The sequence below is a fragment of the Bos indicus genome, chromosome 1, assembly GCF_029378745.1.
Source record: "Bos indicus isolate NIAB-ARS_2022 breed Sahiwal x Tharparkar chromosome 1, NIAB-ARS_B.indTharparkar_mat_pri_1.0, whole genome shotgun sequence".
NCBI lineage: Eukaryota > Metazoa > Chordata > Mammalia > Artiodactyla > Bovidae > Bos > Bos indicus.
This window is the reverse complement of record NC_091760.1, coordinates 29,927,395-29,954,004: the sequence shown is the minus strand read 5'-3', so window position 1 is coordinate 29,954,004 and position 26,610 is coordinate 29,927,395. Positions and strand designations below refer to the sequence as shown.

At 39.2% G+C, this 26,610-nt stretch overlaps 1 protein-coding gene across 1 annotated transcript in view; it reads left to right on the top strand.

The window, feature by feature from the left end:
- The window catches only part of GBE1 (1,4-alpha-glucan branching enzyme 1), a 312,452-nt gene that overhangs the window by 217,397 nt on the left and 68,445 nt on the right, over positions 1 to 26,610 (top strand). Inside the window, exons 11-12 of the mRNA XM_070786524.1 lie at positions 7,090 to 7,200; positions 12,708 to 12,879. Coding sequence (XP_070642625.1) covers positions 7,090 to 7,200; positions 12,708 to 12,879 — 283 coding nt within the window. The remainder of the gene's footprint in view (positions 1 to 7,089; positions 7,201 to 12,707; positions 12,880 to 26,610) is intronic.

Below are 26,610 nucleotides of genomic sequence, written 5' to 3'. Positions count from 1 at the left end.
GTTTCTTACCTTGGTTTAGGCTCTTTGTCCGCCCACCATCTTTTATGATTTCTAATCTTCCACAAAGGTGTTTTCCCCCTTGCAAGTGCCAAATCTTGCTTTTTTAACATCCTACTAAAAAGCCTTCATCAGGCTTTCAGCAGATTCAAGGATATTTAAAGGTGTACATCAACCTATAATTATTTCAATCAATCATAGCTCAGAGCAGGATATTTCCTCCTCTGAGTAATAATGGCAGTTTTCTTTTCTTTTTTTTTTTTAATATTTAACTTACTAAACACTTCAGTACTTTGTATACTCAAGATACTGTACTAGGCAGTACATTATACAAATGGAAGAAAAAAAATGTATTGTTCTCCGTTTGGATTTCTGTGGAGTTAAACAGGTGGTAAATTGGTAAAGAATTTGTCTGCCATCACAGAAGACACCAGAGATACAGGTTCAATCCCTTGGTCAGGAAGACCCCCTGGAGAAGAAAGTGGCAACCTATTCCAGTATTCTTGCTGGGATAACCCCATGGACAGAGGAGCCTGACAGGATACAATCCATGGGTTTTCAAGTGTTGGACACAACTTAGCTATTAAACTACCACCATAACATTTTGCAAAGCTATAGTACAATATCACAATCAGGATAGTGACATGGACATAATCAAGATATGAAACATTACCACGAGTTTCCCAAATGTTGCCTTTAGAGCCACATCTACTCCTTTCTTCCCCAAATCACTCCTGAACCTTTGGCCACAACTAATCTGATCTCCATTTCTATAATTTTTTCATTTTAAAAATGTTATATAAATGGAATAATACAATATGCAACCTTTTGGGCTTATCATTTTTCACTTAGTCAAATTCTCTGGGGATTTCATGTGGGTTGTTGGCTGTATCAATAGTATATTTCTTTTCAAGATTTTTTTAAAAAATTTTATTGGCGTATAGTTGATTAACAGTGTAATGTTAGTTTTAGGTGTAGAGCAAAGTAAATCAGTTAAACATATAGGCCATTACAGATTTTTGAGTAGAATTTCCTGTGCTATATAGTATGTTCTTATGAATGATCTATTATATATAAATGTGCTTAGTCATTTCAGTGTTGTCTGACTCTTTGCAACCCTATGGACTATATGTAGCCTGCCAGCCTCCTCTGTGCATGAGATTCTCCAGGCAAGAATACTGGAGTGGGATCCTCTGGGGAATCTTCCTGAATCAGGGATCGAACCCATGTCTCCTGCGTCTCCTGCATTGCACATGGATTCTTTATCCACTGAGCCATTTGGGAAGCCCCATTTTATACATAATAGTATGTATATGTCAATCCCAGTCTCCCAATTTATCCCTCCCCCTCTTTACCTGCTGGGAGCCATAAGTTTGTTTTCTACATCTGTGATGCTACTTCACTGTTTCCTTTTCTTTTTGTTGAATGCTATCTCATGGCATGGTTGTATCACAGTTTGTTTAACTATTTTTCCAGTAAAAGATATCTCGACTGTTTCTAGGTTTTGGCTGCTATAAAGAGAGCTGCTATAAACATTTGTGTACAGATTTTTGTATGAACATAAATTTTCATTACTCTATGGTAAACGTCCAAAAGTACTGGGTTTTATACTGGTTGGATGTTGTTGTTATTGTTGTTCAGTCACTAAGTCGTGTCCAACTGCAACCCCATGGACTGCAACATGCCAAGGCTTCCCTGTCCTTCACTATCTCCCGGAGTTTGCTCAAACTCATGTCCATTGAGTCGGTGATGCCTTCAAACCATCTCATCCTTCCTTCATCACCTCTTCTCCTCTCCTTCAATCTTTCCCAACATCAGGGTCTTTTCCAGTGAGTCAGCACTTTGCATCAGGTGGCCTGAGTATTGGAGCTTCAGTTTCAGTATCAGTCATTCCAATGAATATTCAGGGTTGATTTCCTATAGGACTGACTGGCTTGACCTCCTTGCTGTCCAAGGGACTCTCAAGAGTCTTCCCCAGCACCACATTTCAAAAGTATCAGTTCTTCAGCACTCAGCCTTCTCTATCCTCCAACTCTCATATAAGTAAATGACCACTGGATAAACCATACCTTTAACCATACTTTGTCTGCAAAGTGGTATCTTTGCTTTTTTATATGCTGTCTAGGTTTGTCATAGCTTTTCTTCCAAGAAGCATGCATCTTTTAATTTCATAGCTGCAGTACTTTCAGCAGTGACTTTGGAGCTGAAGATAATAAACTCTCTCACTGTTCCCACTTTTTCCTCAAATATTTGCCATGAAGTGGTGGAACCAGATGTCGTGATCATAGTTTTCTGAATATTGAGTTTTAAGCCAGCTTTTTCACTCTCCTCTTTCACTTTCATCAAGAGGCTCTTTAGCTCCTCTTTGCTTTCTGCCATTAAAGTGGTATCATCTGTATATCTGAGGTTGTTGATATTTCTCCCAGCAATCTTGATTCCAGCTTGTGCTTCATCCAGCCTGGCATTTCGTATGATGTACTTTGCATATGAGTTAAATACTTTGCATATGGGTGACAATATACAGCCTTGACATACTTACTCCTTTCCCAATTTGGAACCAGTCTGTTGTTCTATGTCTGGCTCTAACTGTTGCTGTTTGATCTGCATGCAGATATATCACGAGGCAGGTCAGGTGGTCTGGTATTCCCATCTCTTGAAGAATTTTCCACAGTTTATTGTGATCCGCACAGTCAGAGGCTTTCAAACTATTTTTCTGAGTAGTTGTACCATTTTGTATTACCACAAGCAACTTTGGAGAGATCCAGTTTCTGTACGTTCTTGAACAGTGCATTTGTTATTGCTGCTATTTTTCATATTAGTCATTCTGTCAGTTGTGCAGAAATATCTCGCTGTGGGTTTAGTTTGCATTTTCTTAATGGCATATGATGAAGAACTTGTTTTCTTGTGCTTATTTGCCATCTTTATATCTTCTTCAGTGAAATGTCTGTTCATGTCTTTTGACCATTTTCTAATTGGATCATTCATTTACTGTGGAGTTTTGAGAGTTCTTTATATAGTTTAGATTCAACCCTTTTGTGGGGTGGTATGTGGTTGACAAATATATTTATACCAGTCTTTGCTTGTGTTTTCATCCTCTATATGTGGACTTCCACAGAGCTAAAGTTCTTTGTTTTCTTTAAATTTAATGAAGGCCAGTTTATCTTTTTTTATTTTTTTCCCCTTTTAGAGATCTCTTTTGGTGACAAATCTAAGAATTCTTTGATTCTCCTATATTTTCTATTAAACATTTATAATTTTATGTTTAAGTCCATAGTCCATTTAAGTTACTTTTTGTGCAATCAGTGTCTAAGGTTTTTTTTTTTTTTTTTTTTTGTCTAAAGATGTCTATCACTTCCCACATGATTTGTTGAAAAGTCTAACCTGCTTCCATTGAATTCTTTTAACACAACAGTCAAACTTAACTGGGCATATTTGTATAGGTTTATGGCAATAGCACCCCACTCCAGTACTCTTGCCTGGAAAATCCCATGGATGGAGGAGCCTGGTGGGCTGCAGTCCATGGGGTCGCGAAGAGTCAGACACGACTGAGCGACTTGACTTTCACTTTTCACTTTCATGCATTGGATAAGGAAATAGCAACCCACTCCAGTACTCTTGCCTGGAAAATCCCATGGATGAAGGAGCCTGATGAGCTGCAGTCCATGGGGTCATGAAGAGTCAGACACGACTGAGCGACTTGACTTTCACTTTTCACTTTCACGCATTGGAGAAGGCAATGGCACCCCACTCCAGTACTCTTGCCTGGAAAATCCCATGGATGGAGGAGCCTGATGGGCTGCAGTCCATGGAGTCACGAAGAGTCAGACACGACTGAGCGACTTGACTTTCACTTTTCACTTTCATGCATTGGAAAAGGAAATGGCAACCCACTCCAGTGCTCTTGCCTGGAGAATCCCGGGGACGGGGGAGCCTGGTGGGCTGCCGTCTACGGGGCCGCACAGAGTCGGACACGACTGAAGCAACTTAGCAGCAGCAGCAGCATGGATTCTGAATAGACATATACAAATACTACACTGAATCTAAATAATACAAAGTGTCTTAAAATAATACAAATCTACTGTCATATGTTCACAAATCTGAAATGATCTTCCTAGACTAAAAATCAAGGCTTGGTAAGGCTGCATTCCTTCTGGAGGTTCTATTTCTTTGACTTTTCTATCTTCTAAAACCCACCTGTATTCTTTAGTTCATGAGCCCTCCCCCTATCTTCAAAGCCAGCAGGGTAGCATCTTCAAATCTCTGTCTTACTCTGACAACCCAAGCACCTTTTAAGAAAGATCCCTGTAATTACATTGGGCCCATCCAGGTAATCCAGAGAAGGGAAATGGCAACCCACTCCAGTATTCTTGCCTGGAGAATCCTGTGGACAGGGGAGCCTAGTGGGCTGCTGTCCATGGAGTTGCACAGAGTCAGACACAAAGACTGAAGCGACTTAGCATGCATGCATTGGAGAGGGAAATGGCAACCCACTCCAGTATTCTTGCCTGGAAAATCCCAGAGACAGAGGAGCCTGGTGGGTTGCTGTCTATGAGGTCCCACAGAGTCGGACATGACTGACATGATTTAGCAGTAGCAGCAACATCCGGGTGATCCAGGATAATCTCCCCCTCTCAATGTCCTTAACTTCAGCAGATCTCTGAAGTCCTTCTTGCCATGTAAGGTGACATATTCACAGACTCTGGGTATTAGGATGTGAACACCTGTGCTGCTGTTGCTGCTGCAGCCCACCAGGCTCCCCCGTCCCTGCCATTTCCTTCTCCAGTGCATGAAAGTGAAAAGTGAAAGTGAAGTCGCTCAGTCAGGTCCAACTCTTAGCAACCCCGTGGACTGCAGCCTATCAGGCTCCTCCATCCATGGGATTTTCCAGGCAAGAGTACTGGAGTGGGGTGCCATTGCCTTCTCCTGTGAACACCTGTGGGCGGGCATTATTCTGCCTAATACAGTCTGCCCTCTGGTGCCCGGTGATTCACACTGCAGTTATGGGGGATGGCAGCAGCTGCTGCTGCTGCTTCTGCTAAGTCATGTGTACTCTGTGCGACCCCCTAGACGGCAGCCCACCAGGCTACCCCGTCCCTGGGATTTTCCAGGCAAGAACACTGGAGTGGGTTGCCATTTCCTTCTCCAGTGCATGAAAGTGAAAAGTGAAAGTGAAGTCGCTCAGTCGTGTCTGACTCTTGGGACACCATGGACTGCAGCCTACCAGGCTGCTCCGCCCATGGGATTTTCCAGGCAAGAGTACTAGAGTGGGTTGCCATTGCCTTCTCCGACAGGGGATGGCTAAGCACCTCTGAATTCCATTGAGCAAAATTTAAAAAAAAAAGCAAAGGAAGATACAAACAGGCTGGAACTCTATTTCGTGTACCAAAATCTGCATTAATTTCCTATTGCTGTATAACCAACTACCACAAACTTAGCAATTTAAAACATTTCTGTTATTATCTCACCCTTTCTTCGAAGGACATCTGTTGTATTCAAAGTTCCCTCCTACCCTCCAGGTAAAGGATTATACAAAGAGGTGAATCAGAGCGAGTGGGAATCATAGGAACCATTTTAGAATTCTGCCTGTCAGTGTGCAGGACAGAGAAATGAGCCCCCTTTAGAAAGATTGTGTTGAGTGAAAGAATAGTCTCTTTTTAGGCTGTTAATTCTGTGGAGCAGCAGCTTTTATAGGATAGTCAGAGAAAGGGATTTTGCTGGATGTCTGAGTGGTGAGAAAACAAAACAAAGCAAAACAATGCAGAGTTTCACAATGGCAGCCTAAGGAGGAAAGCATTTCATGGAAAGGGGTAGGGACAGCATTCTTTTCTTGTACAGCAAGCGTTTGCCTAAGAAAGGACTTAGGACGCAATCATAATCTGAAATTTCTACAAGTTCATTTGCACTGAAGAGGTTTGAGAGGTACAGAAGCCACACTGGAGACTGAGTAACAACCCAAGTGGAGACAAAAATGTGCGCACTGTTGACTTATCTCAGAGAGGCAGCAATGAATGGTGGTGGGAAGCGAGATCTTAATTCCCTGCCCAGAAATTGAACCTGGGTAGCCTGGATGAGAACCAAGAATCCTAACCACCCGACCAGCCAGGGCTAGAGGCTGGAAGCTATTTTTCCCTGGATCTTTGACCTCAGTGAAAAATGCATTTATCACGGAGGCAGAAACTGTAAATGCAGGTACAAAGTTTATTATTAGAGGCATAGCATAACAACAAGTGGGAAAGCACACAGAGAAATGGTTGATTTAGTTAAGATGGAAGCAAAGCAGAAATGCACACTCAGAGAGAAGGGTGTGGTGAAGAGCAGTGAGGTAAAGAGGCCATGCCATGACTCTTACCTTTAGGTGTTTCCAAGAGACAAAGACTGGCTATTTACCCTGTGTCTGTTGTTACTTCCATTTTGGAGGGCAAACAGGAGGCTGATTGTAAATGCCTTAACTGGAGCCCACCCATCTCTTATCTCAGAAAACACCAACAGAAGGCTGGTTATAGGTATTCTGTGGGAAGCCCACTTCTTCCTGCCTCATGAAATGCAAACAGAAGGTCAGCTTTAGATATCTAACCTGGAGCCCATCTATCTCCTGCCTCAGGATGATATTTATTTCACGATAATCAGCTTTTACACATTGAAATAATAGTTGTTTTCATTTATTTTAAGAAAGGAACAAGACACTCTTCTTGCTAACTTTTTTTTTTTTCATTCCAAGCTAAATGGTAGCAAGTATATCTGTACCTTGTGGAAGTTATTGAAAGATCTACTGCACAACACTTTACTGTAGTCATTAATCAAGAAGTAGCAGTTGTTACAGAAAAAGAAAAAAGTTGCCAAAATCCTACAGTGCAGTGATCAAATCATCTGCACAAAAGTGAGCACATGCACACCCACACACAACACCACTGTCATTTGGATAGTCTGTACAAAAGCTGTGATTTCAGTAAAAGTTCAACAAAGCTATTTTTGTTCTGTAGGTGTGCTTGTATCTGTGTCATAATTTGGATTGATATGATATATACCCTAAGTTTGGGTTATAAAGTAAGAATAGTAATGATGTATTGAAATTATTTCCTGTCTTGCATTTAGTTACTGAAAGAATATAAAGATGAAGATTGGAACATGGGGAATATAGTGTATACACTCACAAACCGACGCTACCTTGAAAAGTGCATTGCCTACGCAGAGAGCCATGATCAGGTAAATAAGTATGTGTGTAAACCATTCTCTCTCTGTGCCTGTATGTGTTAACGTATCTAAAATAAGCATATTTCAATACAAATTTCTATAGTTCATACAATTAATGCAATGTGTTATATGTCTGTTTTATGTGATAGCTACTCTTACTTGAAAAATGTTTCAGGGCCTTCCATGGTGGTCCTGTAGTTAAGAGTTTGCCTTCCAGCACAGAAGGTCCAGGTTCGATCCCTTGTCAGGGAGCTAAGATCCCATGCATCTCACAGCCGAAAAACCCCAAACATAAAACAGAAGCAGTATTGTAATAAATTCAATAGACATTTTAAATCAAAAAACCTTTAAAAAAGAAAAACATTAAAAAAATTACTTTGTAGATCCATAAATTTCAGCTTCAAAATGCAGTACTACTTTTACCCTGCCAAACTGTAATTAAGCGACTGTGAATGACAGTTGCAAGTGCTATCTTACAAGTTTTCCTTTGTTGTCACAAGAAGAATGTTGGTGCTAATCCAGGTTAATTTTAATTTCCTTTCCATTTTATGTTTCCTTCTAAAGATTTTCTTTTATGGCTTTTCACTTGCTTTCATCATTTTCCCCCCTCAGTCACTAAATCTTTTGCTGATTGATCACCCTGATCTCTGTCCCTCTGTTTTAGTCCATCATCTATAACGTAGCCTGAGATATTTTCCAAAGGGCAAAGCTAATTTTGTTAACCCAGATCTTTTGGTTAAAGTTTCTCACACACAACCTGTCATATCTTGGCTCATGCCAAAGTCTATTCTCTGTTCAATCCTCCAAGTGTTCTGTTCTTCAATACTGTAAAACTTTTACCCATTCATAAATAGGTCTGCTGCTGCTGCTAAGTCGCTTCAGTCGTGTCCGACTCTGTGTGACCCCATAGACGGCAGCCCACCAGGCTCCCCTGTCCCTGGGATTCTCCAGGCAAGAACACCGGAGTGGGTTGCCATTTCCTTCTCCAATGCATGAAAGTGAAAAGTGAAAGTGAAGTCGCTCAGTCGTGTCCGACTCTTAGTGATCCCATGGACTTCACCCTACCAGGCTCCTCCATCCATGGGATTTTCCAGGCAAAAGTACTGGAGTGGGGTGCCATTGCCTTCTCCCATAAATAGGTCAGCCTTGTCCCAATCTTATACTTTCCCCACACACATGCAAATGCATACTTCACCTGGGAAGCTACTATAAAGAACTAATGCTCTGACTCATGTGTGTTTCCTGAAGCTTTCATCCAGGTGTATAGGGGAAAAAGTGGTTTCCCAATTCTTCATGTTCTCATCACATTTTAAGCAGAATATTTGTTTCCATTTGTATTTGCAGCCTTAGTACTATGACTTCTCCTAGTAGTCACTCAAATGGAGAAGGCCATTTAGTTATTGAAAGCATGTGGATTGTCCCCATAAACAATATAAATTGAAGTCTTTATACTTTAAAAAGACAGTAAACCTTTTGAAATTATTTGCAGTATATGAGTTAAGAAAATTGAAATTAAACAATAAGTTCCTATGTTATTTCAACAGAAATTAACAATTTAAGTTGGAAACTAGTTTTTCAGATGTCTCCTCTTACTATTAAGAAAGTATAAGTAGACCAGAGATCAGCTATCAAGGCCCATGAGCCAAATTCTGCCTGCTGCTTGTTTTTTTATAAAGGTAATTGGAACACAGGCATACTCATTCAATTATCTATTGTCTATGGCTGTTTTTGAGTCTTAATGGCAGATTTAAGTAGTTGAGACTGAGAAAATAGCCCACTGCCTAAACCATGTACTGTTGGCCTGTATAGAAACTTTACTCATTCATGAAGTAGACATATGAAGTTTTATATCTTCCTAATTGGGGCAGTACTTTCTTTTAAATTGGCTGTGGAACAAATCAAATAAATATCAATGAAAAAAACAGAACCAAAATGTAACAAAATAAGAAATGAATACTATGATTTTTCCTGTGGTCATGTATGGATGTGAGAGTTGGACTGTGAAGAAGGCTGAGCGCTGAAGAATTGATGCTTTTGAACTGTGGTGTTGGAGAAGACTCTTGAGAGTCCCTTGGACTGCAAGGAGATACAACCAGTCCATTCTAAAGGAGATCAGCCCTGGGATTTCTTTGGAGGGAATGATGCTGAAGCTGAAACTCAGTACTTTGGCCACCTCATGCAAAGAGTTGACTCATTGGAAAAGACTCTGATGCTGGGAGGGATTGGGGGCAGGAGGAGAAGGGGACGACAGAGGATGAGATGGCTGGATGGCATTACTGACTTGAACGATGTGAGTCTGAGTGAACTCCGGGAGTTTGTGATGGACAGGGAGGCCTGGCGTGCTGCAGTTCATGGCGTCGCAAAGAGTCAGACATGACTGTGCGACTGAACTGAACTGAACTGAACTGACTGAATATTAATTTAAGGATAAGTAAATCCCTTGTCAAGAATATTCAGTTCATTTCAGTCTCTCAGTCATGTCCGACTGTTTGCAACTCCATGGATGGCCGTAGACAGGCTTCCCCATCCATCAGCAATTCCTGGAGCTTACTCAAACTCATGTCCATCGAGTCGTTGATGCCATCCAACCGTCTCATCCTCTGTCGTCCCCTTCTCCTCCTGCCCCCAATCCCTCCCAGCATCAGGGTATTTTCCAATGAGTCAGTTCTTCACATCAGGTAGCCAAAGTTTGGAGTTTCAGCTTCAGCATCAGTCCTTCCAATGAATATTCAGAACTGATTTCTTTTAGGATTTACTGGTTGGATCTCCTTGCAGTCCAAGGGACTCTCAAAAGTCTTCTCCAACACCACAGTTCAAGAGCACTGGGATGACCCAGAGGGATGGTATGGGGAGGGAGGAGGGAGGAGGGTTCAGGATGGGGAACACATGTATACCTGTGGCGGATTCATTTTGATATTTGGCAAAACTAATACAATTATGTAAAGTTTAAAAAAAAAAAAAACCAAAAGCATCAATTCTTCAGTGTTCAGCTGTCTTCCAACTATCTTTTCCATTTATGTCGAACTATCACTTCCATTCGTGACTATGGAAAAACCATAGCTTTGACTAGATGATGGACCTTTGTTGACAAAGTAATGTCTCTGCTTTTTAATATGCTGTCTAGGTTGGTCATAACTTTCCTTTCAAGGAAAGTGACTTTTAATTTCATGGCTGCAGTCACCATCTGCAGTGATTTTGGAGCCCCAAAAAATAAAGTCTCTTGTCGTTTCCATTGTTTCCCCGTCTATTTGCCATGAAGTGATAGGACCGGATGCCATGATCTTAGTTTCCTGATAGTTGAGTTTTAAGCCAGCTTTTTCACTCTCCTCTTTCACTTTCATCAAGAGGCTCTTTAGTTCTTCTTCGCTTTCTTCCATAAGGGTGGTGTCACCTGTATACCTGAGGTTATTAATATTTCTCCCAACAACCTTGATCCCAGCTTGTGCTTCTTCCAGTCCAGCGTTTCTCATGATGTACTCTGCATAGAAGTTAAACAAGCAAGGTGACAATATACAGCTTTCATGTACTCCTTTCCCAATTTGGAACCAGTCTTTTGTTCCATGTTCAGTTCTAACTGTTGCTTCTTTGTCTGCATACACATTTTTCAGGAGGCAGGTCAGGTGATCTGTTATTACCATCTCTTTAAAAAATTTTCCACATTTTTTTGTGTGTCAAGTATATAACAACATGAAAATTAAAATACATTGCAAGCTTCTAGCCAATTGTAGCACATTTGGGTTCCCAATTTATGTTTATTTTATATGAATGAATAAAAGAATAAAGAAATGAGTAAAATAAACAAATTAAAGATGAATCTGATAGATTAATTTCATAATTTTTCTTCCAAGATGTACAGAAACAGTATGGAAGACTTATTTCATACTTTAAACATCCATGTAATTCCACCTTGTATTAAAAATTGTCAGGAATATACAAAAAGATGTAAGTTACCTAATTCTTCCTAAAAGCAAACATACACTGAATTTTAAACCTAATAAAAATTACAAATATGAATATATGAAAATAGTTTAAACTTTAAAATAGGTTTATAAAGAAAAATATTTTTCTAACAATGAAAATAATTGTACAGTAATAGGGTGAGGAGATTATGGTTTAAGCTCTGTGTTTCTCTATATACTCTTCCTGTCGATAAATAATCCTTGGCATTAGTTAGCTACTTTTAACCATAAATCATTCCAATTAAGAGACCTTTTCTGCTGCTCAGGGTGTTTCCAAGTTACCTGCCCCATTTGTCAACTATTATATTTTCATATAAAACAAACTCGTTCTAGATTAGATTTCAAATATAATAAGAAAGCAAGTTCTACATTTTAAGAAAAAGTTGTCAGTTTGCTCCTAAAAGGAAAAAAGGTCCATTGTAATATATTTATGTACATGTTTTATGTACATAAGTGCTGCTCCTGCTACTGCTACTAAGTCGCTTCAGTCGTGTCCAACTCTGCGCGACCCCATGGACTGCAGCCCACCAGGCTCCCCCGTCCCTGGGATTCTCCAGGCAAGAACACTGGAGTGGGTTACCATTTCCTTCTCCAATGCATGAAAGTGGAAAGTGAAAGTGAAGTCGTTCAGTCGCGTCTGACTCTTAGCAACCCCACGGACTGCAGCCTACCAGGCTCCTCCGTCCATGGGATTTTCCGGGCAACAGTACTGGAGTGGGGTGCCATTGCCTTCTCCTGTACATAAGTGCATATACATATAAATGATTTCTAAGAAACTCTTCCATTCTTTTAAAGCAATAAAGTCATGATATACAAGTCATTTTTAAAAACTCTGTTAGTATTCTAATAGTTTAATCTAAGATTATGGGATTGTATGAAATCATGTGTGTGAAACTTATGAAAATTTTCAAGCATTACAGAATTTAAGGAATCTGTCATTCAATTTTAAAAAATCCATTGTTTAAATCCTTAAAAAAGGCTATTAGTATTTTAAACATTATAACACATGTTATTCTAATTTCTCATGTTTAGTATTACCAAATATTCAGGTAGCTTATCATGAGTTTTTCACCAAGCTATTTTATAAATAAAAGAAACATAGATACATGAGCTTTCTCATGTATTTCACCAGCTTACCTTCAGCATGCTGCTGCTGCTGCTAAGTCACTTCAGTCGTGTCCGACTCTGTGCGACCCCATAGACGGTAGCCCACCAGGTTCCCCCGTCCCTGGGATTCTCCAGGCAAGAACACTGGAGTGGGCTGCCATTTCCTTCTCCAATGCATGAAAGTGAGAAGTGAAAGTGAAGTCACTCAGGCGTGTCAGACTCTTAGCGACCCCATGGGCTGCAGCCCACCAGGCTCCTCCGTCCATGGGATTTTCCAGGCAAGAGTACTGGAGTGGGGTGCCAGATAGTGACTATTGGGAAATACATGGAATTAATACTAATTCACACACTTCTCCTGTACTGTTTTTGTGAAATCACGTGTTACTTTAGCATAAATGACAACTCCCTAGTATTTATTCTTTGCATTTACATCAATGACTTTTATTTTATTAGGCACTTGTTGGGGATAAGACGTTGGCATTTTGGTTGATGGATGCTGAAATGTATACCAACATGAGTGTTATGACCCCATTTACTCCCGTTATTGATCGAGGAATACAGCTTCATAAGATGATTCGACTCATTACTCACGCACTTGGTGGAGAGGGGTATCTCAATTTCATGGGTAAGTATGAATTGAACTTATATCCAATCTGTGTTTAAAATGTTAACCAATATTATATATGACACAAGTCATGTAGGATATTGTGCTGTAGCTGTTCAGGTTTAAAATAGAATATTATAATTTTATTTCTGTAAAACACTGTCATGTGTAAACTGTAAAAATTAAATTACTTTAAGATTATTGTTATACTAATATATGATGCAAAATTAACCTAATGGCTGGTATCTTATTTAATACTGTTGTCAATAAGTGGGGTGAAAATTTTTTTAAACATAGAATTGTTATTCTGAATTTAATCATTCTGATTTATTTCATTATCGTAGTGTTTGCACATTGAACATAGAAGGATATAATTGTCATGTCATAACAACATACTGAGCTAATATTATTGGTCTTCTTTGAGGTAACTGTACACCAGTACATTTGTATTATAAATGTGGAAACCAAGGCCCAAGGTATTGTGATGGACAAAAAAGATACTTATTTTTAAAAAAAATAGGAAACATGACTATTCAAAAGTCATTTCTGTCTGAAGGATCTTGAATTATAAAATATGCAATCAACCAGCACTGTTTTCTGTTCTATTTGGTCAACCAAAACCATTTGAGTTTTAGGAAATTTTACCAGTTTTTAGGGTAGAGAGAACTGGAAAGATGGGGGAATGGCAGCCTGACTTAATTTTCTATAATAAAAGCCTTAGAAAGTGAAAAGTGAAAGTCACTCAATTGTGTCTGATTCTTTGTGACACCATGGACTATACAGTCCATGGAATTCTCCAGGCCAGAATATTAGAGTGGGTAGCCATTCCCTTCTCAAGGGGCTCTTCCCAACCCAGGAATCACTTTGGATTAATTCATTTCTACCTGGAAGTTTTTATTTAAAAAATTTCTGATCAGACTTATAAAAGTCTCTATCATTTGCTGTCTTGAGACTAGGAAGCTAAATCCAATAAAGCACATAGCAGATTTTCCCTGTACAACCTGTACCTTTCAGTGCATCCTTCTCCTCTCAACCTGTCAGGAAGTGACCCTCGTGACCTTGAGATTGCACTTTGTCTTGCAGGCACCAACCTGGGCTTTCTGGGTGGACTTTGCAGGCATTGTGTTCATAAGGAAAATCAGCCTCAGTTCCTTAAAGGCAGCTGGTCCTCCCAGACACAGTGAACATCATTCACAAGTACAGCCTTTCCTAGTAGAGAAACAAAATCAGTGATGACCTCTGAGTTCATGCCATTGTTCCTGTCATTAATTCTTGAAGCCCACTGCATCCGAGAATTCTATTGATCCAGACGTAGTTTACTGCTTTAGTCTGGAAGTTGTGTAAGCATTGTCAGCTCAGAAGCCTGTACTGAAGAGTTGAGAGTGTCAGTGGTTTGTGGTACCTGATAGAGTTTTTTTCCTGAGACTGTCCTTTGATGAAGACAATTCTAGCCCATAGCATGTAACATAGCGTCTGAGTAAAAAAAACTATCTGCAGATAACAGAGAATGTCCCTAGTTCATTGAATATTGATAACTTTCAGATAAAAAATGTCTGAAGAAAGTTCATAATGAGAACTATTTCTTGAGTCTTGGTATTAATATTTTCCCTGAAGGTAAAAATGGATCATGGACAGCTAAGATCTTAACAAATCTCCAGTAATTTCATAAATTCTTTGAAATGTTTATATTAATATCACTTTAACTGTATATATTTAACTGAGGGCTGACTGAACTGCTTTTCTGTTTTGGAAACTCTTCTCATAGAACTTTCAATAGTAACCCAACTAAATAAACATAATTATCTATTAGTGTGTCTCTTATACAGAGAAGGCAATGGCAACCCACTCCAGTACTCTTGCCTGGAGAGTACTGGTGGGCTGCAGTCCATGGGGTCACTAGGAGTCAGACATAACTGAGCGACTTCACTTTCACTTTTCCCTTTCATGCATTGGAGAAGGAAATGGCAACCCACTCCAGTGTTCTTGCCTGGAGAATTCCAGGGACGGGGGAGCCTGGTGGGCTGCCGTCTATGGGGTCGCACAGAGTCGGACACGACTGCAGCGACTTAGCAGCAGTCTCTCTTATAAGGTCTGTAAATTGACCATATTTGTGTTATCAAATATAATTTTGAGATTATTTTTGATATAGGACTCAAAGATATATTGAAGTTTTCTTCCTACATTTGTCCTTCAAATAGCTTATAATGTTTAACTCCAACAGAACACTTTTTAAAACTTCCTTCTGGCTCAATATCTTATCTAAATCTAGCATTTCTCTACTAACTTTGAAATCAGTAATCTCTAATATCCTTATGGTTTCTAATTATTGATGTTTTATGAAATTTAGTATTTTCCTGTGAGCTCTCATGATTTTAAATATTGTTTTTTCCACTTTCTGATCATGGCACTCTCCTGCCTCTTGGCTTTAATGCTTGCAGTGTCCTCCAGCTGACCCGTAGGCCTTGCATGAATGGTCTCCCATGGGTCTCCCCGCTGATGGCCTTGCTCCAGCCAAGTAGACTTTCTTTCAGTTCATTGAATGCACCAACCTCCTTCCACTCTGAGCTCTGTATGTTTTGCTGGTCTCCCCTCTTGGACTCATCGTTCTCAAACACCCCCTGCTATACCTGACAAAATCCTTCATCTGCAAATCTTGTTTCCTTAGGAAAGCCTTTTTCTAAAGCCTCAGACTTTACTAGTTTTACCTATTGTACATTTTTATACTGCCCTATTACTTACCTTTTGTGGCACATAAAAAATTATATTTAAAACATTATTAAATATGTGACTGCCTTGGTAAATTTAAAACGGAATGAAAATTGGGTCTTATTCACTTAAGACTAGTAGCAATTAGCACAGGATCTAGCACATCGCAAGGCTTTCATGTTTTACTGAAAAAAGATATTTTGTATATTTATATATATGTATATATGTATATATAATTACCTTGTAATATTTTTAGCAGTGGTTCATTAGTTGCAATCACCACTTGTAGTTTTAAGCAAAGTTATTTTTTTCAAGTGGCATGGAAGAAATAAGTTTTTAAATGATCAGTTAAAGAAATTTAAGACCAAGGAGCAGCAATCTGGTTGTTTACTCATGTTTTAGGCATTCTAAAACTTGTTAGTTTTCTGGAATTTTATTTTTATTTCACTCTAGTAGAGAGAGAATGAATTAAAAGAAGTAAGCAACAACACATTTTTGTATTTTTTCATTTAAATATGTTTACCTAAATTTGTCAGGCATTTAGATATATGTTCTGCTTATCAAAAATCATTAAGATCAATGTAAACTTTTCACAATGATACCAGTTTGGTGGATTTACTTTATTTTGTTTGTTTTTATCTTATATACTCCTAATTTTGTGTTTCAAAAAATTCTTTCACTCTGATAATGGCATTTGCAGCAACATAGGTGGGCCTAGAGATTACCATACTGATGAAATAAGTCAATATAGAGAAACACAAATATCATATATCTCTTATTTGTAGATTCTAAAAAACTAGTACAAATGAACTGATTCACAAAGAAGAAATAGAGTCATATATGTAAAATACAAACTAAGAATGGGGAATAAATTGGGAGATTGATATTGACATATACACGCTGCTGCTGCTGCTGCTGCTGCTAAGTCACTTCAGTCGTGTCCCACTCTGTGTGACCCCATAGACGGCAGCCCACCAGGCTCCCCCATCCCTGGGATTCTCCAGGCAAGACCACTGGAAGAGTGGGTTGCCATTTCCTTCTCCAATGCATGAAAGTGAAAAGTGAAAGGTAAGTCACTCAGTCGTGTCCAACTCTCAGCGACCCCATGGACTGCAGCCTACCAGGCTCCTCAGTCCACGGGATTTTCCAGGCAAGAGTACTGGAGTAGGGTTCCATCGCCTTCTCCGATATATACACTACTATATATAAAACTTGAAACTGATAAGAATCTACTGTATAGCACAGGGAACTCTACTTGATATTCTATAATGGCCTATATGGGTAAATAATCTAAAAAAGAGTGAATGTATGTATAACTGATTCACTTTGCTGTATAACTGAAACTAACATAATGCTATAAATCAAATACATTCCAATAAAAATTAATTGAAGATTTTTAAAAGCAGAACATTTATTCTTTCTCTCTCTCTAAAACACAATAAATGTAAAGTTGTATTGTTGAGTCACTCAGTCATGTCCAGCTCTTTGTGACCCTGTGGCCTGCAGCATGCCAGGCTTCCCTGTCCTTCACCATCTCCAGAGCTTACATAACTCATGTCCACTAAGTCAATGATACCACCCAACTGTTTTGTCCTCTGTCATCTCTTTCTGTTTTCTAAAAAAAAAAAAAAAGAAGGAAAGAAAGAAATCCACTCTGGTTGAAGCAGGGGAATACTTGCTTTTTTTTTGGCTTACTAGGTTATTTTAATTATGAATAGATAGGTTTATATTTCCTGTTATTCCATCATATCATCATCAGTTCAGTTCAGTTCAGTCACTCAGTTGTGTCCGACTCTTTGCAACCCCATGAATTGCAGAAGGCCAGGCCTCCCTGTCCATCACCAACTCACGGAATTCACTCAGACTCACGTCCATCAAGTCGGTGATGCCATCCAGCCATCTCATCCTCTGTCGTCCCCTTCTCCTCCTGCCCCCAATCCCTCCCAGCATCAGAGTCTTTTCCAATGAGTCAACTCTTCCCATGAGGTGGCCAAAGTACTGGAGTTTCAGCTTTAGCATCATTCCTTCCAAAGAAATCCCAGGGCTGATCTCCTTCAGAATGGACTGGTTGTATCTCCTTGCAGTCCAAGGGACTCGCCAGAGTCTTCTCCAACACCACAGTTCAAAAGCATCAATTCTTTGGCGTTCAGCTTTCTTCACAGTCCAACTCTCACATCCATACATGACCCCTGGAAAAACCATAACCTTGACTAGGCGGACCTTTGTTGGCAAAGTAATGTCTCTGCTTTTCAATATGCTATCTAGGTTGGTCATAACTTTCCTTCTAAGGAGTAAGCATCTTTTAATTTCATGGCTGCAGTCACCCTCTGCAGTGATTTTGGAGCCCCAAAAAATAAAGTCTGACACTGTTTCCACTGTTTCCCCATCTATTTGCCATGAAGTGATGGGACCAGATGCCATGATCTTCATTTTCTGAATGTTAAGTTTTAAGCCAACTTTTTCACTCTCCTCTTTCACCTTTGTCAAGAGGCTTTTTAGTTCCTCTTTACTTTCTGCCATAAGGGTGGTGTCATCTGCATATCTGAGGTTATTGATATTTCTCCCAGCAATCTTGATTCCAGCTTGTGCTTCTTCCAGCCCAGCGTTTCTCATGATGTACTCTGCATATAAGTTGAATAAGCAGGGTGACAATGTACAGCCTTGACGTACTCCTTTTCCTATTTGGAACCAGTCTGTTGTTCCATGTCCAGTTCTAACTGTTGCTTCCTAACCTGCATATAAACTTCTCAAGAGGCAGGTCAGGTGGTCTGGTATTCCCATCTCTTTCAGGATTTTCCAGTTTATTGTGATCCATACAGTCAAAGGCTTTGGCATAGTCAATAAAACAGAAATAGATGTTTTTCTGGAACTCTCTTGCTTTTTCGATGATCCAGCAGATGTTGGCAATTTGATCTCTGGTTCCTCTGCCTTTTCTAAAACCAGCTTGAACAACAGGAAGTTCACGGTTCAGGTATTGCTGAAGCCTGGCTTAGATAATTTTGAGCATTACTTTACTAGCCTGTGAGATGAGTGCAATTGTGCAGTGGTTTGAGCATTCTTTGGCATTGCCTTTATTTGGGACTGGAATGAAAACTGACCTTTTCCAGTCCTGTGGCCACTGCTGAGTTTTCCAAATTTGCTGGCATAGTGATTGCAGCACTTTCACAGCATCATCTTTCAGGATTTGGAATAGCTCAACTGGAATTCCATACCTCCACTAGCTTTGTTCATAGGGATGCTTTCTAAGGCCCATTTGACTTCACATTCCAGGATGTCTGGCTCTAGGTGAGAGATCACACCATCGTGATTATCTTGGTCATGAAGATCTTTTTTGTACAGTTCTTCCATGTATTCTTGCCATCTCTTCTTAATATCTTCTGCTTCTATTAGGTCCATACAATTTCTGTCCTTTATCGAGCCCATCTTTTCATGAAATGTTCCTTTGGTATCTCTGATTTTCTTGAAGAGATCTCTAGTCTTTCCCATTCTGTTGTTTTCCTCTATTTCTTTGCATTGATCACTGAGGAAGGCTTTCTTATCTCTTCTTGCTATTCTTTAGAACTCTGCATTCAGATGCTTATGTCTTTCCTTTTCTCCATTGCTTTTTGCTTCCCTTCTTTTCACAGCTACATATCATCATATGAAGGAATCAAGTATAAAATGGGGACCAAAAATGGCTGAATTATTTGCATGTTTTGGCATCCTAAGAGTTGTCATTATAAATATTAGTAACAGTAAGTTTATATAGACACAGCATGCTATATTGTCTAAGACATTTTCTATGCATCATCTAAATTAATCTTCATAAAAGTTTTCTTTTTTTTTTTTTAATACAGTCTTAGTTGCAAAGAAACCTGAGGTTAAAATTAAGGGAGTACTCAGATATCTAGGTAGATATCCCAAGCCCCATTTTACTAATGCTACAACTTGGACAGGAAAAGCAACTCACCTAATGTTGTGCAACTAGAAAATGAGAGGAGCTTATTGTCTTTCTCTTCTATTTCCTATTTGAGAAAATTAGAAACAAAATTAGTATTAGATCAGTATATAGGTTAGCTACCAAAATGCAGTTAATAAATATGTTTCTGGGAAAAGATAGAGCATTGTGATTAAGAAAATGATCTGGATGGGAACCCAGGCTTAGCTGTGTGAGCTGAGTAAGGGGCATCATAACCCTGTGCCTTTGTTTGCTCAGCAGTGGAATGGAGTAGTGCCCACCTCAGAAGATTGTTTTCAGGGTGAAAATGATTTAAAACGTTTGCAAGACTTAGCATATTATCAGGTACTTAGCTCATAGTTAATGTTTATTTAGATTTAATTTAACTCTAAATTAGATTTACTATTACTATTTTTATTATTACTAGCTATTCTATTAATGCTGGTATTCCAATTCCATCCAGGAGTGCCTCTTTAGGCTCTCATCTGATGGTATACATCATAAAATATTTAATTCATTTCTTCTAAAAATATCAGTAAAATTAGTAATTCTTTGTTAAAAATGAGATGACATTTCCTAGGTGGTATTGTGTGGTTCACAAGACTGGAAACGGTCAGTTTTCATTACAGTCCCAAAGGACAATACCAAAGAATGTTCACTCTACCTGACAATTGCACTTATTTCACATACTAGCAAGGTTAAGGTCAAAATCCTTCAAGCTAGGCTTCAGCAGTACATAAACTGAGAGCTTCCAGATGTACAAGCTAGGTTTATAAAAGGCAAAGGAACCAGAGATCAAATTGCCAATGTTCAGTGGATCATAGAGAAAGCAAAGGAATTAAAGGAAAACTTCTACTTCAGTGACTATGCTAAAACATTTAGCTGTGTGGATCACAACAAAATGAAAAATCCTTAAGGAGATGGGAGTATGAGACCACCTTACTTATCTCCTAGGAAACCTGTATGCGGGTCAAGAAGCAACAGTTAGAACTGGACATAGAACAACTTACTGGTTCAAAATTGGTAAAGGAGTACACAAGGCTATATATTGTCATCGTGCTTATTAAACTTCTATGTAGAGTACATCATGCAAAATGCTGGGCTGGGTGAATTACAAGCTGGAATCACGATTGCTGGGAGAAATATCAACAACTTCAGATATACAGATAATACCACTCTTATGGCAGAAAATAAAGAGGAACTAAAGAGCATCTTGATGAAGATGAAATAAAAGAGTGAAAAAGCTGTCTTGAAACTCAGCATTAAAAAAACTAAGATTGTGGCATCTAGTCCCATCACTTCATGACAAATAGAAGGGGAAAAGTGGAAACAGTGACAGATTTTATTTTCCTGGGCTCCAGAATCACTGCAGATAGTGACTGTAGCTATGAAATTAAAAGATGCTTGCTCCTTGAAAGGAAAACTATGACAAACCTAGGCAGCACATTAAAAAGCAGAGACATCACTTTGCCATCTAGTCATGGTTTGTCCAGTAGTCACGTATGGATGTGAAAGCTGGACCTTAAAGAAGTCTGAGTCCCGAAGAACTGATGCTTTCAAACTCTGCTGCTGGAGAAGACTCTTGAGAGTCCCTCGGACTTCAGGGAGATCAAACCAGTCAATGCTAGAGGAAATCAACTCTGTATATTCATTGAAAGGACTGATGCTGAAGCTGAAGCTCCAGTACTTTGGCCACCTGATGCAAAGGGTCAGTTCTTTGGAAAAGATTCTGATACTGGGAATGATTGAGGACAGGAGGACATGGGGGAACAGAGGATTAGATGGTTAGATTGCATCACAGACTCCATAGATATGGATTTGAGCAAACTCCAGGAGATAGTGGAAGATAAAAGAGCTTGACGTGCTGTAGTCCATGGGGTCGCAACGAGTCGGACATGACTTAGCAGCTGAACAACCACAGTTATGTGGTTAATTATATAGAAATTAAGCTGTTTCTTAGTCAGTCTCACTAAGAGTTAATATTGTTTGTTTTTAATTCATGGTGATGTCTTTTGAATGTTGTTGCTAAAACATCTTACTTTGCTTTCATGTATGAAGAGGTTTGATGGTTGCCTGGATTCTCATTTCTAGGATAAGTCAATATGATGTTAATCAGTTAACATTTATTATATGGTTTCTATGTATGAGTGTGTGTGTGCTGCTGCTGCTGCTGCTGAGTCACTTCAGTCATGTCCGACTCTGTGCGACCCCATAGATGGCAGCCCACCAGGCTCCCCCGTCCCTGGGATTCTCCAGGCAAGAACACTGGAGCGGGTTGCCATTTCCTTCTCCAATGCATAAAAGTGAAAAGTGAAAGTGAAGTCGCTCAGTCGTGTCCAACCCTCAGCGACCCCATGGACTGCAGCCCACCAGGCTCCTCCATCCATGGGATTTTCCAGGCAAGAGTACTGGAGTGGGGTGCCATCACCTTCTCCGAGTGTGTGTGTGAGCATTAGATAAAACTTAATATGTTTTTCTTACAAACCTGTGCTCAGATTTATTTCACACAGAAGTAAGGGTAAGGCAAGTGAGCAAAACAGAGACAGAGGAGACACAGAGACAGACAGAAACAGTGTGAGAGAAAGGCGTAGAGAAAGCAGATTGATATAAGGCAAGTTCTGTTTAGAACGTTAGTGAATTTGAGATGTATATCAATTTAAACTATATATTTCATATATTCATAACACATTCTAAAATGTGTTCTAACACAATTTATTACATTCTTTCATGCTTCAGACATTTATATGTGTGTACTATATGCCAAGTATTGTTAAGTGGTAGATATTCCTAGGTGAAAAAGACTTCTTGCCATCAGGGTCTCAAAACCCAAGAGGAGTCCAGACAAGTAAGCAGACCAGTATGTCTGCCCTAGTACACTCACTCACTACAGTGATAGAGATAAGCAGAGAATGTCATGTGAATATATAGGAAATTGGATTAACAAATTGCATTCTTGGTAGAATTTATGAGCTGCATCAGCCAGACAAACTTAGAAGAGTAAAAAGACACAAAAAAGCCATACCACAAACTTAGGAAAAGTCCAAGAAGGAGTAGGACTGATTTAACAGAGTAAGATTAAAGTCAGTTGGGAATATTAAACTTCAAATACAGTGAAGAAACTGGAGCCCGAGGAAATCAATTTAGAGATCATTCATTGACTGGCAAGTTTAATGAAAAAATGTGGTTTTCAATCACTTTAAAACATCATAAAACTCTTCAGTAAGAAAGGCCTGGTATTGATTGATGGTTTAATAGCTTTATGTTTTTTTTTAATCTATTTATAATATAACTAAAAGGAGACAGATTAGAAAAATAAGATGTGGTTATTGATAATCTATGTGGATATACCTATGCTATTTGTAAAATCAATGGTTATTTAATATTTAATTTTTGGTTAAAAATAAATATAGAATGAAAACCATCTGCTTTACACATAGGTTATTTCAGTAAATATATGTTGCAGTCATACCTTATTTTATTGTGCTGCACAGATATTATGTTTTTACAAAATGAAGATCTGTGGCAACCTTGCACTGAGCAAGTCTATGAACACTGTTTTTCCAAGAGCATTTGCTCATTTCCTGTATCTGTCCCATTTTGGTAAATATTGGAATATTTCAAACATTTTCATTGTTATTATGTTTGTTATGGTAATCTGTGACCAGTGCTCTTTTTTTATTAATTGAACTATAATTGATTTACAAGGTTAGTTTTGGGTGTACAACATAGTGATTCAAGATTTTTACATATTCTCTTCCTTTAAAAGTTCTTACAACATAATGGCTGTATTTCCCTGTGCAGTACAATGTCTGTGTAGCTTATTTGTTTTATACATAGTAGTTTTCATCTGCCACCCTTATTTTGCTCCTACCCCTCGGTTTCCCCACTGGTAATCATGGATTTGTGAGTCTGTTTCTGTTTTTTTATATTCATTTGTTGATTCATTTTTTCAGTTCCATACATAAGTGATAACATAGCATATTTATCTTTCTTTTTCTGACATTTCACTAGGCATAATCCCTTCTGGGTCCATCCACATTGTTGTGAGTGGCAGAATTTCGTTATGTTTAAGTAATATTCCATTTTGCCTGTATGTGCTTATAAATATATATATATATATATATATATTTTATATCACATCTTCTTTATCCATTCATCTGTTGATGTACACTGAGGTTGTTTCCATACCTTGGCTATTATAAATAATTCTGCTGTGAACATCAGGGTGCATGTACCATTTCAAATTAGTGTTTTCATTTTCTTTAGATATATTCCCAGGATATATGCTGGATTGTATGATAGTTCTAGTTTTAATTTTCTGAGGCCCCTCCGTACTGTTTTGCATACCCACAGTGTATCGGGGTTCTCTTTTCTTGACATCTTCACCACCATTAGTTATTTGTAGGCTTTTTGATGATAGCTATTCTGACAGGTATTTGGTGATATCTCACTGTGGATTTGATTTGCTTTGATGTTACTACTACAACTTGCTGAAGGTTCCAATGGTGGTAAACATTTTTTAGCAATACAGTATTTTTTAAATTAGAATATATACATTGTATTTAGAAATATTGCTATTGGTATAGGCTATAGTATAGCGTAAATTAACTTTGGTAAGCACTGAGAAGCTAAACAATTTGTGTCACTCACTTTACTGCCATATTCACCTTATTGAGGTAGTCTGGAACTGAACCCACAATATCTCCTAGGTATGCCTATTACACCAGACCAGACCAGACCAGATCAGTCACTCAGTCGTGTCCGACTCTTTGAGACCCCATGAATCACAGAACGCCAGGCCTCCCTGTCCATTACCAACTCCCAGAGTTCACTGAGACTCATGTCCATTGAGTCAGTGATGCCATCCAGCCATCTCATCCTCTGTCGTCCCCTTCTCCTCCTGCCTCCAATCCCTCCCAGCATCAGAATCTTTTCCAGTGAGTCAACTCTTTTCATGAGGTGGCCAAAGTAATGAAGTTTCAGCTTTAGCATCATTCCTTCCAAAGAAATCCCAGGGCTGATCTCCTTCAGAATGGACTGGTTGGATGTCCTTGCAGTCCAAGGGACTCTCAAGAGTCTTCTCCAACACCACAGTTCAAAAGCATCAATTCTTCAGTGCTCAACCTTCTTCACAGTCCAAATCTCACATCCATACATGACCACAGGAAAAACCATAGCCTTGACTACGCAGACCTTTGTTGGCAAAGTAATGTCTCTGCTTTTCAATATGCTATCTAGGTTGGTCATAACTTTCCTTCTAAGGAGTAAGCATCTTTTAATTTCATGGCTGCGGTCACCATCTGCAGTGATTTTGGAGCCCAAAAAAAGAAAGTCTGACACTGTTTCCACTGTTTCCCCATCTATTTCCCATGAAGTGATGGGACCAGATGCCGTGATCTTCGTTTTCTGAATGTTGAGCTTTAAGCCAACTTTTTCACTCTCCACTTTCACTTTCATCAAGAGGCTCTTTAGTTCATCTTCACTTTCTGCCATAAGGGTGGTGTCATCTGCATATCTGAGGTTATTGATATTTCTCCCGGCAGTCTTGATTCCAGCTTGTGTTTCTTCCAGTCCAGCGTTTCTCATGATGTATTCTGCATATAAGTTAAATATACAGGGTGACAATATACAGTCTTGATGTACTCCTTTTCCTATTTGGAATCAGTTTATTGTTCCATGTCCAGTTCTAACTGTTGCTTCCTGACCTGCATACAGATTTCTCAAGAGGCAGATCAGGTAGTCTGGTATTCAATCTCTTTCAGAATTTTCCACAGTTTATCATGATCCACACAGTCAAAGACTTTGGCATAGTCAGTAAAGCAGAAATAGATGTTTTTCTGGAACTCTCTTGCTTTTTCCATGATCCAGCGGATGTTGGCAATTTTATCTCTCGTTCCTCTGCCTTTTCTGAAGCCAGCTTGAACGTCAGGAAGTTCACAGTTCACATATTGCTGGAGCCTGGCTTGGAGAATTTTGAGCATTACTGTACTAACGTGTGAGATGAGTGCAAGTGTGCGGTAGTTTGAGCATTCTTTGGCATTGCCTTTCTTTGGGATTGGAATGAAAACTGACGTTTTCCAGTCCTGTGGCCACTGCTGAGTTTTCCAAATTTGCTGACATACCGAGTGCAGCACTTGCACAGCATCATCTTTCGGGATTTGGAATAGCTCAACTGGAATTCTATCACCTCCACTAGTTTTGTTCGTAGTGATGCTTTCTAAGGCCCACTTGACTTCACATTCCAGGATGTCTGGCTCTAGGTTAGTGATCACACTATCATGAGTACTTGTTTGTAAATAAACTGCTAAAGAAGTTCAAAGAAGAAAATGAGGATAATGATATATTTTGTCCCATTTTCTGGTGCTTCTCTAGTTATCTTAGAAGTGTGGTGGTTATCTAGTTATCTTAAATGTGCTACAGTTTTCTAAACCAGTCAATTGAGATAGAGGGAGTAGTCACGTGGCCCAGTCATGTGACTTTTAAGGAATTGCTGTAGAGAAGTATGGCCAGGCATGCAAATGGCCTACTGTGTCCAGTAATTGTGTACTAGGGGAAAAAAACACCAATACTGATACTGCAGTATTAATTACAGGTACGGTTGACCCTTGAACAATGCAGGTTTGGACTGCAAGAGTCCACTTATATACGAATATTTAGGACTATCAGTTCAGTTCAGTTCAGTTCAGTCACTCAGTCGTGTCCGACTCTTTGCAACCCCATGAATCACAGCATTCCAGGCCTCCCTGTCCATCACCAACTCCTGGAGTTCACTCAAACTCATGTCCATTGAGTTGGTGATGCCATCCAATCATCTCTTCCTCTGTCATCCCCTTCTCCTCCTGCCCCCAATCCCTCCCAGCATCAGAGTCTTTTCCAATGAGTCAACTCTTCGCAGGAGGTGGCCAAAGTATTCAAGTTTCAGCTTTAACATCATTCCTTCCAAGGAACACCCAAGACTGATCTCCTTTAGAATGGACTGGTTGGATCTCCTTGCAGTCCAAGGAACTCTCAAGAGTCTTCTCCAGCACCACAGTTCAAAAGCGTCAATTCTTTGGCACTCAGCTTTCTTCACAGTCCAACTCTCACATCCATACATGACCACTGGAAAA